Raw genomic sequence first — 15595 nt, 5'->3', positions numbered from 1 at the left:
GAAATACAAGAGGGGGAAATGTGATCACCTGATAGTTTTCTTTCAAATGACAATGTTTTGTACAGACCTTTCTAGTGAAACAGATACTGGGTAACTTGCAAGTGCAGTAATGTGCTGTGCAGTGAGTCTGATTTCATCAGACAACACTGAAGAACCACCAGCTCCAAGGACTGCTAGAGGGCACATGTATGAAACTTGCACCTTACCTTTGAGTAATCCTCTGTCTCTCCCAGGTGGCGGCAGGCTTGGAGGTTGAACTGGAGATAGAGATTTTTGCCATGGTAATTGAAGGGAAAGATACTGGTGGCCTTGAAGAAGTTTCCCATGATATTGAAATATTAACAGAAACAGACACTCTTCTCCTGCCTGTGAAAGCAAATATCCTTTGTTGCCTTATTTCCCACACATATCTTGTAGCATCAACCCCAGAGACCATCTTCCTGTCAGGAGCCTCAAGCACTGTTTCCAGTGCAGGCTGCTGAGGTAGCAAGCTTTACTGTAGTTTTCAGAAACACACAAATGGATGTTTTCAAATGCACAACAAACGAACAGTTTAAGATCCTGATGCCAAAAGCAATTTACATTAGAATAACAAAGCTTTGAAAAGTGGGGAAAGAAAGAATGGCAACTCAGAAAGATGAGGCTTTTAAAAGAATAAATGAAAATAACAGGAACTCTTTCCAACCACTCCTCATGAAAATACTCTATTACATTTTTGAATCTATGGGAGCATCCGATGGTACAACCTCATGAGCAAGAAAATGATGTATCATCATAATACTAAACAGACAAATGAGACAATCCCTGTGGCAGCAAAGATGCAAGCACAGAAGTGCATGAATGCTGTCAGAAATAAGCCCAGTGTGGGTTCAGTGGGCTTTTCAGTTCTTTACCTGAGGACAAGGCTACAGTAAAAGAAAATAGCAAAGTCAAGAACTGTTATTTCTTCTTCCCTTGTGCTCCAGAAGCTATAATTATTTTTTTAGATAAAATTATAGGCTCATTTTTAAGGGCAAGTTCAGAAGGGTGAAGTTCTGTTTGACTTTTAATCAAATATACACACAAAAGCCTGGGAGAAGAGTTCTGGAAACCCATAAAACAAATAGCATGGCAAGCTACATCCAAACATGTCAGAACCTTCATTCAAAATAAGGGGCACCCTTATCAAAGAAAAGAGAACTTCAGGGTCTTCTGAGTCCGATCAGAGTACTAGCTAACAGCAACTCCATTAAGGCTTTATATGCTCGGAGGCAACATTGAAACTTCCCAAATTTACTTTGTAGTGGCCCAGAGAAACCTTTCATGCCTGTAATTGCAGAGCTGAGACAGGACTGGTGGTATTGCAGCAAAACCAGCTGCTGTTCTGTTCCCACTCACCCAGTCCTCAGACACACAGTTGCAGACCAGCCTCCAAAACATATGCCCTTCCCCAGTATTTTACCTGGTCCTTTAACCTTTGAGCTGAGGGCAGTAGTCCACATTTAAGACATTTCACGATCTTATTTCCAGAATTCATTTCAACCCCCACACGTTATTTTAAATAAATGTACCAAAAGGGTTAGATCTTTAACATGACATTCCACCTGTGTTAACCAATGACATTTATGAGTGCCGCCCAGAAGGATACCCTCAAGGAGGGATGGCAGCAACAGTCCGGGCAGTTCCTACAAGCCCCAAGCCACGGCTACGGATTACACTACCCCGAAAGCCTTCTAGTTAATGTAAGTACTGGATGCAGTGATACCAGCTGCAAATTAAAGTACAGTTGTTTACCTCCTCTTAGCTTCATCATCAGTATGAACAAACCTCATGGAACTCACAGCAAAGCTGTCATGCACCCATCACACTGACATGGTCACCTGAGACAAGAGAAGGGAGCCACTGTGATGATATTAACCAAAGGATTCATTACAAGAGATCTGCAAATTACTACAACTGCTCAGCTCCATGGAGGCACTCATAGCAGAGCCTCCTCAGTCCTCTCCCAAATCCTTCACTTACTGTCTCCACATTAAACAAGTCCTGGCAGCTGGATTTATTACAGTTAAGCCCTAATAAATCAGCCTCTCTTTAACACTTCACTTTCTAAAACCTAGTCATACTGATGACCCTTTGACACTGACAGCAAGTCTCATAAGGGACAGGAGCCTTACAGATAGAGCAACCTTAATGTGACAAATTCAAATACACACGACCCTCTGCACACACTGTTTCATACACCACATTTCTGTGGCCTCAATCAGTCTATACAGAGAATCACAGAATATTCTGAGTTGGAAGGGACCCGCAAGGATCACTGAGTCCTGCTCCTGGCCCTGCACAGGACAGCCCCAAGAATCACACCATGTGCCTGAAAGCATTATCCAAACCCTTCTTGATCTGTCAGGCTTGGTGCTGTGACCACTTTCCTGGGGAGCCTGTTCCAGTGCCTGACCACTCTCTGGGTGAAGAACCTTTTTCTGATATCCAACTTAAACGTCCCCTGACACAAGTTCAGGCCATTCCCTCAGGTCTTGTCACTGGTCACCGCAAAGAAGAGACCAGTACCTCCCCATTTTCTTCCCCTCACAAGGATGTTGAAGGCTGCAATGAGGTCTCCCCTCAGTCTCCTCTTCTCCAGGATGAACAAACCAAGTGTCCTCAGCCACTCTTCGTACAGCTTCCCCTCAAGGCCCTTCACCATCTTTGTAGTCCTCCTTTTGACGCTTTCTAATAGTGTCTTAGAATGGGTAAGTCTTCCCTGACAACAAGAAAGCCTTATTGGGAATTTCTCATGAAACCACCAGTCAACATGTTTAACATTAGGCTGGTGTTTCATCTCATCCATATGAACTCAGATGCTCTACAATACAATTGATGGTGACAGTTCATAAACAGGAACCCTATGGATGTTTCTTCTCAGCTCAACAGTCCCCATTTGCTTCATATGTGTAACATTGACATCATCTTTTTCTTTCAACTTTAACATCTGTAAGCCTGCCATGTTATCTAACAAGTCAGTAAAGAAATCCCAGCTGTATCTCATTTCCTCTCCTCTGGAGAAAAAGAAAAGCGACCACATCAGTCAGCTCTGAAAAACTTCGCAGACATGTACCTCTGACTGCTGCATCTGCTCTAGGACTGCCCAGCATACATCAAATATAGCTTTTTTTCCTGTTTAAATATCTTCTTACCTTTTCCAGTGCGGAATTTTACCCCCAGAGTAATATGCAATTATAGTCTATAAAAACATCCAGTTTAATGCCTTCCACCTTAGGGATTTACAACCTGGAGCTCATCATGAAGGCAGTTTAGACAAACTTCTCTCACTTTGTGTTGAAATGGAAGAGAAATAGTCACCCAGTCAGTTCACATTTTAGTGAGACACACCCTGTCCCAAGAGAAATTCTGATCAGTGTGATCTCCCATTAAAAGCCCAAGTGGAGAGGAATTAACTACATGGTATTCTCCTCCTGCATGGCTACTCTAGCTACTAATCAGAGCTGCCATGGCCATAGCCAAATCTCCCTTCTGCTCTGACAGTGTCCTTTTGTGAATTGATTGATAATTGCTGCTGAAGCTAGCTACAGCTACCCCATACTACCAAAAAACTGTACCTAGTGCCTCTTTGAACATTACTCCCCCTGAAATCTCCTGGACTCAAAGCCATATCCATCTCAAATATGTCAAGGAACTCTGGACTGGTTGGTTTAGTCTCACCAAACGTGAAACGCTGACACTCCTAGGTTAAGTCCTGTAGTTGGTTAAACAGTCTTATTCAGCCATCCAGAATAGAAACAGTTAAGTCATTGCAGAGGCACTGTGACCACTGTAACCACCTTTCCAGGTGGTTATCACCAGTCAGTGATTCGCATCGAGACATGGAAACATCCCTGCAACACTAGACTTCACAATACTAGATCACAAATTTGCCACCCCTCCTAGTAGAGAGCAACAAGCAAAAATCACTGATCAAGCATCACCTGACCGAACTTAGTTTTATCTCATTTATATTTTCTTAATTATTTCACATTTGTATTTAAAACATTTCACAAAGATTCTCTTAACGTACTCAGAATTAAATACTGCACAGGGAGCTGCCCATGAAAATCTTTGCTATTCCTAAGTAGACCACCCATCCTGAATGTGTAGTTATTTTTGTGCCATTCAATTTGTGCAATAAAAGCAAACTCTTGATCTAGTTGAAGCCCATGTAAGAACCCTTTCTCATGATATTCCCTTCCAACAGCAAGAGGACAAATATACTGAAGCCAGCGTGTAGCAATCACAGTGCTCCCACAACACTTGTAAACAATCTGGACAGAATTATTGGGTTTGCTTCAACAACTGTACAGAGGTAGAGCTGGGGTTTACTGGTTTGGGTTTTTTCTTTTATGTTAATTTTCTCTCCTCTTTCACTACAGGTTAGAGCCCTAGAAGAATAACATGAGGATCAACAGCACTGAAATACCTGAATTTTTGTCCAACAGTAGAGAAACATCCCAGTGTAGGCTTTTTCATTTACTTAACCAGATTAAGTGTGAATAAATATTTTTCCTGTTCCCTATTAATGGGAAAAGTGGTCCCAAAATTGCATTAACTTCTGACATGGGTGTCTGAAATGCGAACAGTGGAAAGATTGCAGTATTTCAACCCTACTACAGTACTGAATGGTTCCCAACAGGTTTGTTTTTAAAAAGGGGTTAGGTTTCAGGTGCTGAGGCACCTGAAATTTTTTTCAAGTACTCAGCATGTAGCAGGTTTCACTGAAGTCAACTGTGAATTCTCTAAGAGAGTTGCTGACCGGCTCTGGTCTTCTAAGTCTCTGTTTGCTTTCACAATCATAAGCTTAACTTTCTGTGTGTTCACCTACCTTTAATTAGCTGCAGACACCAGATGAGGGTTATGAGTACACAGAGTTACACTTGACAGAGAGGGATTCTGCTTATATCCTCTTGTTCACTGTCAGACATGAGGACCTTCAAATGCTTGTCTCTCTTCAGAGTGGGAGACTGAGCCACTTAGAGATGGCCTTTTCCCCCTCCTTGTTCCTACTTACACAGCAGTGACTAAGAGAAACATCTCAGGCTTTTTGTGAGCCATCTTATCTGTGTATCTGAATGCAGCTCTGCTTCCTGTTTATGAATGAATTCATTTCCACCAGGTGATTTTCTGTGCTTCATCCTTTTTCCAACATTGACATCCTGAGAGAGATGGGGAATTTTCCTTGATACATGCACATGACTTGTTCTCTCAACACTTCAGGGTGACTGAAAATCCCATAACTGGGGATTAATAATAGCTTTCACCAGTGTGAAATGTGAATGCCAGTTTTGTACTCTCTCATTCACACTGTTGAGACACATATTCTGATACAGATTTAAGCTGGCCCTGTACTTGCAATTGCTTTCCTGCTCAGGTTTGTAAATTCAGGGAATTTCACCTAAGAAAGGGCAAGTTGATGTACCCAAGGATATCAGAATTCTAGTGTATCAGTGGATTGTTGGCACAGGATAGACCTCTTCCATTTAAAGCATATGCTGAGCTCTCAGTAGCCACCCCAGTACTGCATTAGTACAGGCCAGTCACAAGTGATACTAATCAGAGAACCAGAGGGCAAGTTCAGCAGGGGAGCCTGTGTCAGCAGCTATGAAAGGACAATTTTCCACCACCTAAAAGACCTTTTCTTCCAAGAATTCTTCCCTAATACCAGTGACAGCAAATGGAGACAAAGGTGAAGGAATTCCCCCTCTTCCAACTTAGAGCAGAGGAAACACCTGTCATCCTAATGATGACTCTGCATCCCAAGCCACTCTTTTATACCTTTACAACCTTCTCACCAGTCCCTGAGTTCATGTGCACCTGTGGCTGTTTTTTATCCCAGGCCTCCCAGAGGATCATCAAACATCATTACATAGGTTCCATAGCACCTATCTCCGTGTCACTAAGGTAAATAGGGCACATCATATGGAGGCACAGTCAGCCATCCCCTTTTGGTACCTGGTTTTGGGATCTGTCTCCTCACTCACCTTGGCTGAGGGTGCAATGTGGTGTCACAAGCCACTTCTCCATTTGTAACACTTTTCTTTGTTTTCCCAGTGAGCTTGCCCATTTCAACAGCAGCTGACATGAAAACCAGCTGTCAACTGAGTTTACCAACAAAATTTATCATCCTATAGTGCATCCTCTTCCTCCCACTGCAATAATTCCTCTTATGAGACTCTCTTATGAGGGTCTTCTCTGAGAGGAGTAAAGAAAAAGAACAGAATGCGATGAAAGAGAACAGAATAGGTCAGGATGGAGACATGTTTGAGGGGAGCTGTTTGATCACAAGTTTCACCCACATCTGGACAAATACAAAATTAGAGAGGCACCCAGAAACATCTGGCAGAGCTGTATGAAGGTTGCTACTTCTGTAAAGAGTCTGAGACCCACCTGCTGGATTTGGAGTACAACATGCTCCTGTAAATTACCCAGACTCTGCAGAATCAAGTGAACAATCAGCCCCCCTGACAAAGTTATTTACTAACAACAGTTACTCTAAGAGGTGTGGTTATTACAACTGAGGTGCTGCCTAAAGACTGAGCAACTGAACTGTTTGCTTTTTGCACACTTGCTAGTAATAGAGAACCTAAGTCAAAAACACCACTCAGCAAAAACTGGGATGCAAATAAAAATCCACATGAAATGTGGTTAGAAATTCAGGTTAGAAATGCAGGTTAGAAATTCAGCTTTGAGTACCCAAGTCAGACATGGAGGCCCAACAACCAGCAAGGTAACTAGAAGCTGCCTCCACATCCACCAAACCTGTGATTACTGGTAAAAACACAGCATGTTCTACAAACTAATAACTTACCAGAGCAGCAGAGCCTTGCTCACTTTATCCTGCCTCTGCCCCCGCTGAGAAAATAAACTCTTTTATCTGATACAGGACAAGTACAACATTGCAACAATCCAGTGCAATTTCTAAAAACTGGATCAAGTACAATGCAAACAACCCACACTTCTCCGCTCAGTCTGCCAGCTCTGCAGAACAGCACAATCCTGGGTGGCAGCCCTTTCATTTGCTCCCACTAATTTTATTCCCTGAAAAAAATCCTTTCAAAACTGACACACAGGGCAAGGCAGCTGAGGCTTTACTAGACAAATATCAGGACAAAACACTGTGAACAAAATAGTCTTGTAGGGCATATATAAATATTCCTTTAACAGAGTACAGCCATGTTTCTCCCCATCCCACTAAAAAACTGAGCAGCTGTAGACCAAGTTCCCACACTTCAGCAGCAGTCACTGAGCTTTGTCCAGAGGCCACAAGCCATGAACAGGTGTCAAAACAGTATGAAATCTTGCTGGCTGCCTTCCCTGGACAGGGCATGGTCTCACCAGCAGTCCATGTGCTGGATTCCATTGAATCTGTGCTGCCAAAATGAGCTGATCTCTTTCACAGGATAATCAGCTCAGTTGCTAAGGGGCATTCCCCTGGAGGCAGAGCATGTGCCTTTGACATCACCTCAGAAACAGTCCAAATGCATACATTTGCAACAGACTACAGATAGTTCACCTCAGAGACAACCATTCCGAGTTATGTTTACAAGCTGGTTATACCATATGGGGAGGGGACAGACTTTGTCCCAGCCACTGGACATCAGCACAGATGTTCAGCCACAAGAACACTTCCATGGCCGCCAGCACTGAGGTTACATGACTCTATCCAGGTGCTCTAGGTCTTGGGCAGCAAATGCTAGAGCACTGCGAGAACCATCTTCTCTTTCTTCTTCCTCTTCCTCTTTTTCTCCTCAAAACGTTCAGTGGCATCAGCAAAAAATGTCACCTCATCCTTGGCCTCAATCTCCCTCTTCAGGAACTGGAGCCCTGCCATGTTGAATCCCAGCACATCCTGCAGAGACAGACCAGCACCACACTGTTAGGCACATCTCAAGCTTGTTAGAGGGCACAGGGTCCTGCACTGGCAACCCTTTGCCAAGAAATGGCAAAACCAGGGCAATCCACAGCTTTAAAGAATGCAACATAATTTAAATGTAAACTTCATCCGAGTAGGAGAACAGACAGTCCTGCACTTGGTTCCCCACAGTCCTCTATTAAGAGTAGCTATAATACATTGATTGTTCTGAAAGACAAGTTGCTGACAGGCACCTGAAGTTGTCTCTGGGAAGATGCACAGTCTGCATTAATTAAGACAGCAGCCCACAGAAAAGCCCAAACAAACAGAAAGTTTATTTACCTCCTACATATTTAGAAAACTAGTGAGCCAAGGCCCAAATACATATATCACATAACCAAGAGTAAATGAGGGACAGAGCACAGCTAGGCTCACATAAGGAAGAACATAAGGAAAAGGCAGCCTATTTTGCAAAGGAGGATGGTTTAAATGGTCTCAGACCCCCAACCAACTTTCCCAGTGGACACTACAGACAATACAGGCTCACAAACATTGGCCCATCCTGTTATTCTAGATCCTGGAGCAGGGGAGGGTGCAACACTCACCCGGGCCTCACTGACTCTGGAGATGGTAGTTTTCTTCAGATCTTCTATCACTGTCACCAGCATGTGGTTGCCTGTGATCTGCCCGAAATGTATCCTGGGAACAAAGCAGGCAGTGATGTATTGCAGCATTGTTCTTAGAAACATCAGAAAGCCCATCTCCTGAGCCTCTATGTGTTCCGGACATACTTTTTTTCTTAGATTAGGCGTCCCCAGACCAGCACTATAACAGGCATGGACAGATTTATCTGGAAAAGCTATTTTCTGAAGTCTAACATAGGGTGGTGCAAGGGGAAAATCTCTCTGAGGACACGACAATGACTGCCACTTCAGACTTGATGTAGGATCTTTCATACCAATGAGACTTGGGGCACCAGGAGCAGCAACTCCATCTGAGCATGTCAACACTGCATCTGATCAGTCCGTTCCCACACACCATTCACTGTGGGCTGCTGTGATTCCTTACCTCCTGCAGAGGCCACTCATTTATTCTCAAGGATGCTTCCCAAGAGCTTCAGACCCAGAAATGTATAAGACAGCCCAGATACTGTCTGGGCAGATAAAGGACTCACTTCAGCAGGAAGAGAAGAGCTCGGCACAGGAGTTCAACATCTGAACCCAGGTGAATATATTCATTGAAGAGTCTGAGCAGGTCAGGGACATAGGAGAAGGGCAGCACCAGGAGAGACTCTTCCAGTTCACTGAGGAAAAAGCAAAGGGACAGAAGCACTAGTCTCAGCCACTGCAGTGCTACATATGAACAGGAAAGACTTCCATATTGGTAGGTTCTGGTACAAAAGCTGTGCTAAGCATTCCTCATGGCCAGTCTGTGACTGCCCACAAAGCACAGTGCATATGCACAGACTACAGCCCAGGCCAGCAGGCATCTTCTGGCACAGGGAGCAAGCACACAGCCTTACCTACTCAGCATTCCCAAACTACTCTCCACATACATGTGCATCTCCAACCAGGCAACCCACATTCACAAGCTTCATCCCGCACTTCCCATGGAAGGAACAATTTCCAGTCCCCAATTCCATTCCCAAAAGAGGCTGCCAGGAACAGTAACTCCAGGCTCTCTAGCACTGCCCATACCTAGCATGAAAGACCATTCAAGGACCCCAGCAAGTCCCAGGCCTAGAAATTCAATAATCAGTTACAAATCTGTTCAGCAATAAGGCTCTTTGGACTCACCTTGACTTGACCTTCTTGAAAACTTCTAGCACATATGCAGAAGGCTGTAACAGGAAAGACACCAACTCTGCTTATCAAGAAACATTCCATGACCAACATGCCTTAAGGTCCATTTCAAACAGTTAAAGACACACAACAGCATCTTGTGAAACAGACAGCTCAAGCTTAGTAGAACAAAGAGGAAACTCCTTCAGCTTCAGTCAGCTGAGAAGTTCGCCCGCCTTAAAACACAGACCCAGCCTTCTCAGAATACTCTACACTGGTGAAGAATATTGTGAAAAATCTAGTTTATATTCAACAAGCTAAATCATCTCAATTCACTTCAATGAATCCTGTAAAAACTGGAAAAAAAGTTTGGTGAAACAAACAAATTATACATATAAAACCTTACGCAAACTCATCTCCCAAAGACTTAAGTCCTGCTACTCCGGTTAATGTGCTGAAAGCATTTGGCAGATGCAGAGCAGAACTGGGAATTGCCAAAGTGCCTAACTATTAAGTCATAGGATTTCATTAACTTCTGTTCAGTCTATCCAACTTATAATTAAAATAGACACATAATTATGGAGGGACAGAAAGGCTCTTGCAAGGTGATTACAGGTAGTTAGAAGGAAAACAGAAGGCTGTTTCATCTGGCATTGACATGCAGCTTTGAGCAACCTGGTCTAATGGAAGGTGTCCCTACTCATGGCGAGGGGTTGGAACTAGATGGTCTTTAAGGTCCCTTCCAACCCAAACAATTTTATGACTCCATGAAAAGGGGAAAACAAAAAAACAAGGATCTTCCCAAGGGTACTTAAAAACACAGTCTAGGAGTCCACATTAGAATAAACCAGGAAAACAAAAACTAATCTACTCAGAGTAGTGGATTTTTACTTATCAATGAAATCCATTAATCCATACCTGTGTATTTTGCAGGATGTCAAAAATTCTCAGAATTTAGTAAAAACTGTTTCGTAGTAGTACAGCATTAGTGAGTTAAGGCACCAGCTGTAGCCTGCAAAACCTGGACTTTTAACTACCATACAGAATTTTTTCAATGTAAATTCTTCAGGAACAGAAACACAATCCATAACTGCTGTACCAATGCCACATGTCAACCCAGGTAGCTACAACACAGCCCTGCTGTACAGGCAGATTCCTGATCTAGGATCAGGAAGCCTTCATGTGCTTCCAGCTCCTGCTTCCTGAGTCAAGGCAACACAGTAGGTATGTTGGGACAAACAGTCCACGGGTAGAGTTTCTCCCAAGAAAGAGAATTAGCAACTGTCAGCCTATGAAGTACTTTAGTTCGTGGTCTGACACACTGATGCTCATCATGGTCAAGTAACCACTAACAGGACACATCATGATTTGCACCTATGTTTTTACCCAGCAGCCTAGCACTTGGACTAGCATATTCTCCAAGACTTCGGAAGCAGGTCCAAACTCCCTTTTCTGTACAGTGGATTCAATTAAACATCATCCACCTGCAAAGAAATCCACCTGCTACTGAGCCACAGGATTTCATTCCCCCCTCTTTAACCCTGATGGGGTTAAACTTTTGTAACACACATGCAAGATACTAAAAAATAATTTAAAAAATCCACCAAAACTCCACAATCGTGAAAAACCCAAATTATGTTCACTTTGCACAAACCAAAGTGCCAAGTTTTCAAGTTGGATCAAGCAGTTCTTTCCCACAGCAACCCAGTGTTTTGGTTCAGCCAGCAAATCAACCAGCGCCACTCAAGCTGAGAAAGAACCAGAGCCTGTGGCCTGGGCATTCCACTTACCGTAATATTGCCATAGGCACGGAGGATGGGGTTGACAGGAAAGGGAACCTGGAGATACAGAATGGGTTAGAATGAGGAAGGTGTGTGTGTACAAATGCATATTCAGACCAAATTTTCATCCATAGTAGAAGAGAGCTTTTATTGTCTTCCTGCAATTCCCACACCTCCATCCTCTCCAGAACGTTGCTGAAGGCCTCATTTGCAGCCACTAGACAATCTCATTCTCAGAAGTATATGACTAACTCAAACACGTATGAATTTTCTTCCACTTCTTGTCACTTTTCCCCCTTACATCAAAGCCCCTTATTTAGCAGGGATTGTTGAGATGAAGGCAAAGACTAGGCTTTAGGATGAATTTGCAGCAGCATGCTCTTCCATGGACAAAACATAGATCCTACTATGGCTTTAAACATAAAGATATTGGAAGGAAAGAACGCACCACTAACCATGCCCCAGAGCATGGTGCCATTTAGTTCTCCAAAAGACTTCAGCAAATATCTGCTGTTTCTGGCTATCCTGACTTTATCTGCATGCTAACCACCTAAGCTGGAAGGATACACTCAACACATACTGGGATTGGTACCTTCCTCAGTCTTTTACCTCTTTCCCTGCAGCTTTGCATATGGCATTGTGTTCCTTTAGTTTTGCCATCTCTTCTCTATACAGCTCGATAGCTTCCATGATCCTCTCAGCCTGTGCAACACAAGAACAGCACATCAGTGACACAGGACAAGCCAAAGCAAAGCTCAACTGGACAAATGGAGGTGGCAGCAGAGGGGCTGACCCGGAGCAGCAGAGGGCATCTCGCCCAATAACCTCTGCTCCAGACTGCACCTGAGTACATCAATCATGTCCTGAAGACATCACACACCACCCACACTGCCCCTACTTCCCCGGGTGCTCTCTGCTGCAGCTTCAGTTTTTGCCTTGACATTGAACTTCACCCACAGCAAGCAGTACCCCTTTGAAGCACAAGCCAGGGTCAGGACATTTTGCCTATTCAGATTAAGGATTTCCTCCGTATTTACAAGAACACCAAACCATTGAAATCTGCAGCCATGAAATTACCCACCCCCACACCTTCCTGCTACACTTCCCTCCTCAAGCTCCACAATACATTTTCACCTTCCACAGATGCCCACGGGACTGCACAGCCCTTCAGGGAAAGGCCTGATGTCTAGAGAACATCCCAGCTGCCTTGTGCTCCTTTGGGCTTCAAACCTCACAGGGCAAGAGCAGGCCAGTCTGTCCCACACATGACAGGCAGAGAAAGCTGCAGCTACAGGAACCTCACATCTCATTCTCTGGAGAGATCTCAGAATTTCCTGGTGTGGGACTCTCTAGAGTCAGATCCTTCTCTGTCGGCCACGGAGCAGGACAGACCGCCAGGCAGAGGCAATTTGCCCTTATGTGACAGCATGAGTTGCTCTTCAAACTGATGCTCTGACCCTGTGACAGCCCCCCTAGAGCAGAGGCTGGTAAGGCACAAATCAACACTGGCAGACCCACACAACCTTACCGCTTTGATGGTTTCAATAGTCTTCTTTCCTGCCAGCCCTGTCTCTCCTTGCGTCTCTCCAGGCACCTACAAAATACAGAGTTGCAGTTCCATCCTTCTGCAGCTGAGCAGCTGATACACGTAGGTACCCGCTGTGGTAGGCATCCTACCATAATCCATACTAAGAAAAACATCAGCCCTGTTCCCTAAACTGGTCATTTATGCGGGGAAATACAGGTTTTCGCAAGTGCACAGCTTTTCCTCCAGAACAGAGGCACTGTACTAACACTGAGCTCTGGGAGGCAGGAAAATACAGTTTTTGTTCTGCCAACAGAGGCCAGGTAATCTAGTAAGTCTCAAAACAACCAGCAACACAACCCAAGCATCTGAGCTAGAAGGATCATGGACCTGGAAGCAGCTGCCAGAAGGCAGCCCTGCCTTGGTACAGAGCTGGTGTGGACTTGAACTGGGGAGATAAATAGGGCAAAAGCACAGCAAGGTTTCAGTGCCCACAGCTACTGTGTAGCAGTTTGGCCAGCTCCACACAATCTCCTGAAGCTGTCTGAAGTACTGTGTGAAGTACCAAAGTCAAATGCATCGTGGTGCAACCACAGCTTCCGCAGCACCTTCCCCCCTGCACCTCCTCAAAGTAAGAAAATTATCTTTCCTCTCTGGTACCTCTTCTATACCTCTTACAGAAACAGTTATTCCAGAGTTTGTACAGTCAGACAGACACACATTCAGATGGTGCAACTCACCACAGGCTGCTCTTCCTTTGCCACACTCTCTTCATATTCAGCTTCTCGTTGCTACAGTGGATGAGAACACAACATATTAACAGGGGTGAGCAGGCAGCAAGGGTACAAATTCCCTCCAGACTGGTTGAGCAAGGCAGCCTGCAGCTTCATGCAGCCCATTGCAAAACCAGGATAAATAAGCAGAGATCAACAGTGTCAGTGCAAAATGCCCATTTGTCCCTGGTCCCAACACCACAGGGAACTCTAGCATCTTTCAGACAAGAAGAAATTAAGGTCTCTGCTCTGGATGCAGCCCATCAAGCCGAGACAGACACCACAGCAGTTCAGCACTAGACCTTTCACCAGTCACACAGCACAGGAGTCCCAGGGTTGTCCTAGCATGCAAGAGGAAAAAGCCTCCAGTCTGCCATCTCTCATATGAACAGGCATCAATTACGTCAGCATGTAATTCACTACTGGTGTATTCATGCCCACCTTGCTACTCAAACTTGACCCAAAACACACTTTTCTAGAATCTAGCAAAGACGCTGTCTCTCTTTTTACCACCCTCATTCCTAGCACACCAAACACTGGGCATCAAAGTGCAGGCTCTGGGTCAGCTCTTGCAAACAGGCTGGGATAAAAAAACCCCATACATCTATTGCAGGCTTCTCATCTACTCCTGCTTCTGCATTTCTGCCTCCTTCCCTCACCGTGTTTTGAGAACTGCTTTAAGAAGGGGTGACAGAGACAGGCTCCTCTGAGGGATACAATGAAAAGACAAGAGTTACAAATTATTCCAATGGAATCTCCACTTGGATACATGAAAAAAACATATCCACCGCTCCTATGGTGGGTCAATACTGAAACAGCTGCTCAGACAGCCTGGAAAATCTCTTCCCTTGGAGATGTCCACGTACCAAGACAAGTATCTGAGCACCTGCTTTAAGGTTACCTTACAGTGAGCACAGGATTGGACTAGAGGCCTTTATACCTTTCTTCCTATTGAAGTCCTTCTTGGAGTCTTTGAGTCCTCACAATACATGCTCAAATGGAATAGAAGGGGCTTCTTCCAGCACCCCTGAGCTCTGGGGCCTGCTACTAAGACAGAATGGACCTCTCACAGTAGGGAAAGGGGAAACCAAGACAAACCGCATTTAACAGAAGTGGTGCTTTCCATCACTCCACAACAGCCACCTGCTGAACTGCCTCCCAAACACACTTGTATTGAAAGGAGGACAAGAGAATAAGAGAATATCAAAGACTGTAGCCAACAGACCTGCAGAAAACCACAACTACAGACCAAAGTCTGAGAAACCGGAGAGAAGCAAAGCAGAGAGCAAGTTAGCCAGGCATCTGCAATGCAGGACAAGCAAGCACAGGCAACACCTGCAAGTGCTGCCTGCAGACAGCTCAGGGCACAGTCCCATCATGCAAAAGGTGATAGACAAGCCTGGGCACCCCAACACCAGGCTGTGGTTCATAATGAGCCAGTCTGCCAAGTGTAGAGCCAGGCTCTTCCACAGTGAAAAATGAGGAAACTGCCCGCTGAAAACAGTCCAGGAAGTTGTCTTTGGCAGGAAGAATGCAACTCTCACCATCTCCCTCTCCTCTTCCAAAATAAGTGGCTCCCTCGTCCTTTCCCAGAGGCGCAGGGACTTGTCATGGGATGCTGACACCACATAGTCTCCACTGGGACTGAGTGCCAAACACCACACCTCCTGGTGATGCCCCTGCATGGTAGACAGAAGAGGTATGGCATGAACACCACCCAACTCCCACCCCTGAGGAAAATGCTGCTCATGCAGGGATAATGCTTCCTTTCAACAATCTCAAAAACTTCCTACCTCCAGGGTCTGGATATGTTCAAATTTATCTGCATCCCACTGTTTAATCTTGCTGTCCTTCCC

The 15595-nt window shown here is 44.7% G+C and overlaps 2 protein-coding genes across 8 annotated transcripts in view; one reads left to right on the top strand and one right to left on the bottom strand.

The window, feature by feature from the left end:
- SPAG17 (sperm associated antigen 17) overlaps positions 1-4537 on the top strand; it is a 98065-nt gene extending 93528 nt beyond the window's left edge. For all 7 annotated transcript variants that reach the window (XM_017814734.1, XM_017814736.1, XM_017814735.1 and 4 more), the window contains 3 exons: positions 234-378; positions 1584-1721; positions 4404-4537. In XM_017814734.1, the coding sequence (XP_017670223.1) occupies positions 234-378; positions 1584-1720 (282 nt within the window). In that variant the 3' untranslated portion in view covers position 1721; positions 4404-4537. The remainder of the gene's footprint in view (positions 1-233; positions 379-1583; positions 1722-4403) is intronic.
- Positions 4538-5910: 1373 nt separating this feature from the next.
- Positions 5911-15595, bottom strand: part of WDR3 (WD repeat domain 3) — a 22049-nt gene continuing 12364 nt past the window's right edge. Inside the window, 10 exon segments of the mRNA XM_017814738.1 lie at positions 5911-7876; positions 8485-8578; positions 9054-9182; positions 9676-9719; positions 11451-11498; positions 12051-12143; positions 12970-13035; positions 13707-13757; positions 15284-15418; positions 15533-15595. The exon segment at positions 15533-15595 is cut by the window's right edge and continues 15 nt beyond it. Of these exon segments, the coding sequence (XP_017670227.1) occupies positions 7721-7876; positions 8485-8578; positions 9054-9182; positions 9676-9719; positions 11451-11498; positions 12051-12143; positions 12970-13035; positions 13707-13757; positions 15284-15418; positions 15533-15595 (879 nt within the window). The 3' untranslated portion in view covers positions 5911-7720.

Source organism: Lepidothrix coronata, unplaced genomic scaffold (genome assembly GCF_001604755.1).
Source record: "Lepidothrix coronata isolate B3197 unplaced genomic scaffold, Lepidothrix_coronata-1.0 Scaffold46, whole genome shotgun sequence".
Taxonomy (NCBI): domain Eukaryota; kingdom Metazoa; phylum Chordata; class Aves; order Passeriformes; family Pipridae; genus Lepidothrix; species Lepidothrix coronata.
Note: the sequence above shows the minus strand (reverse complement) of the source record. Positions and strands in the feature narration are given on the sequence as shown.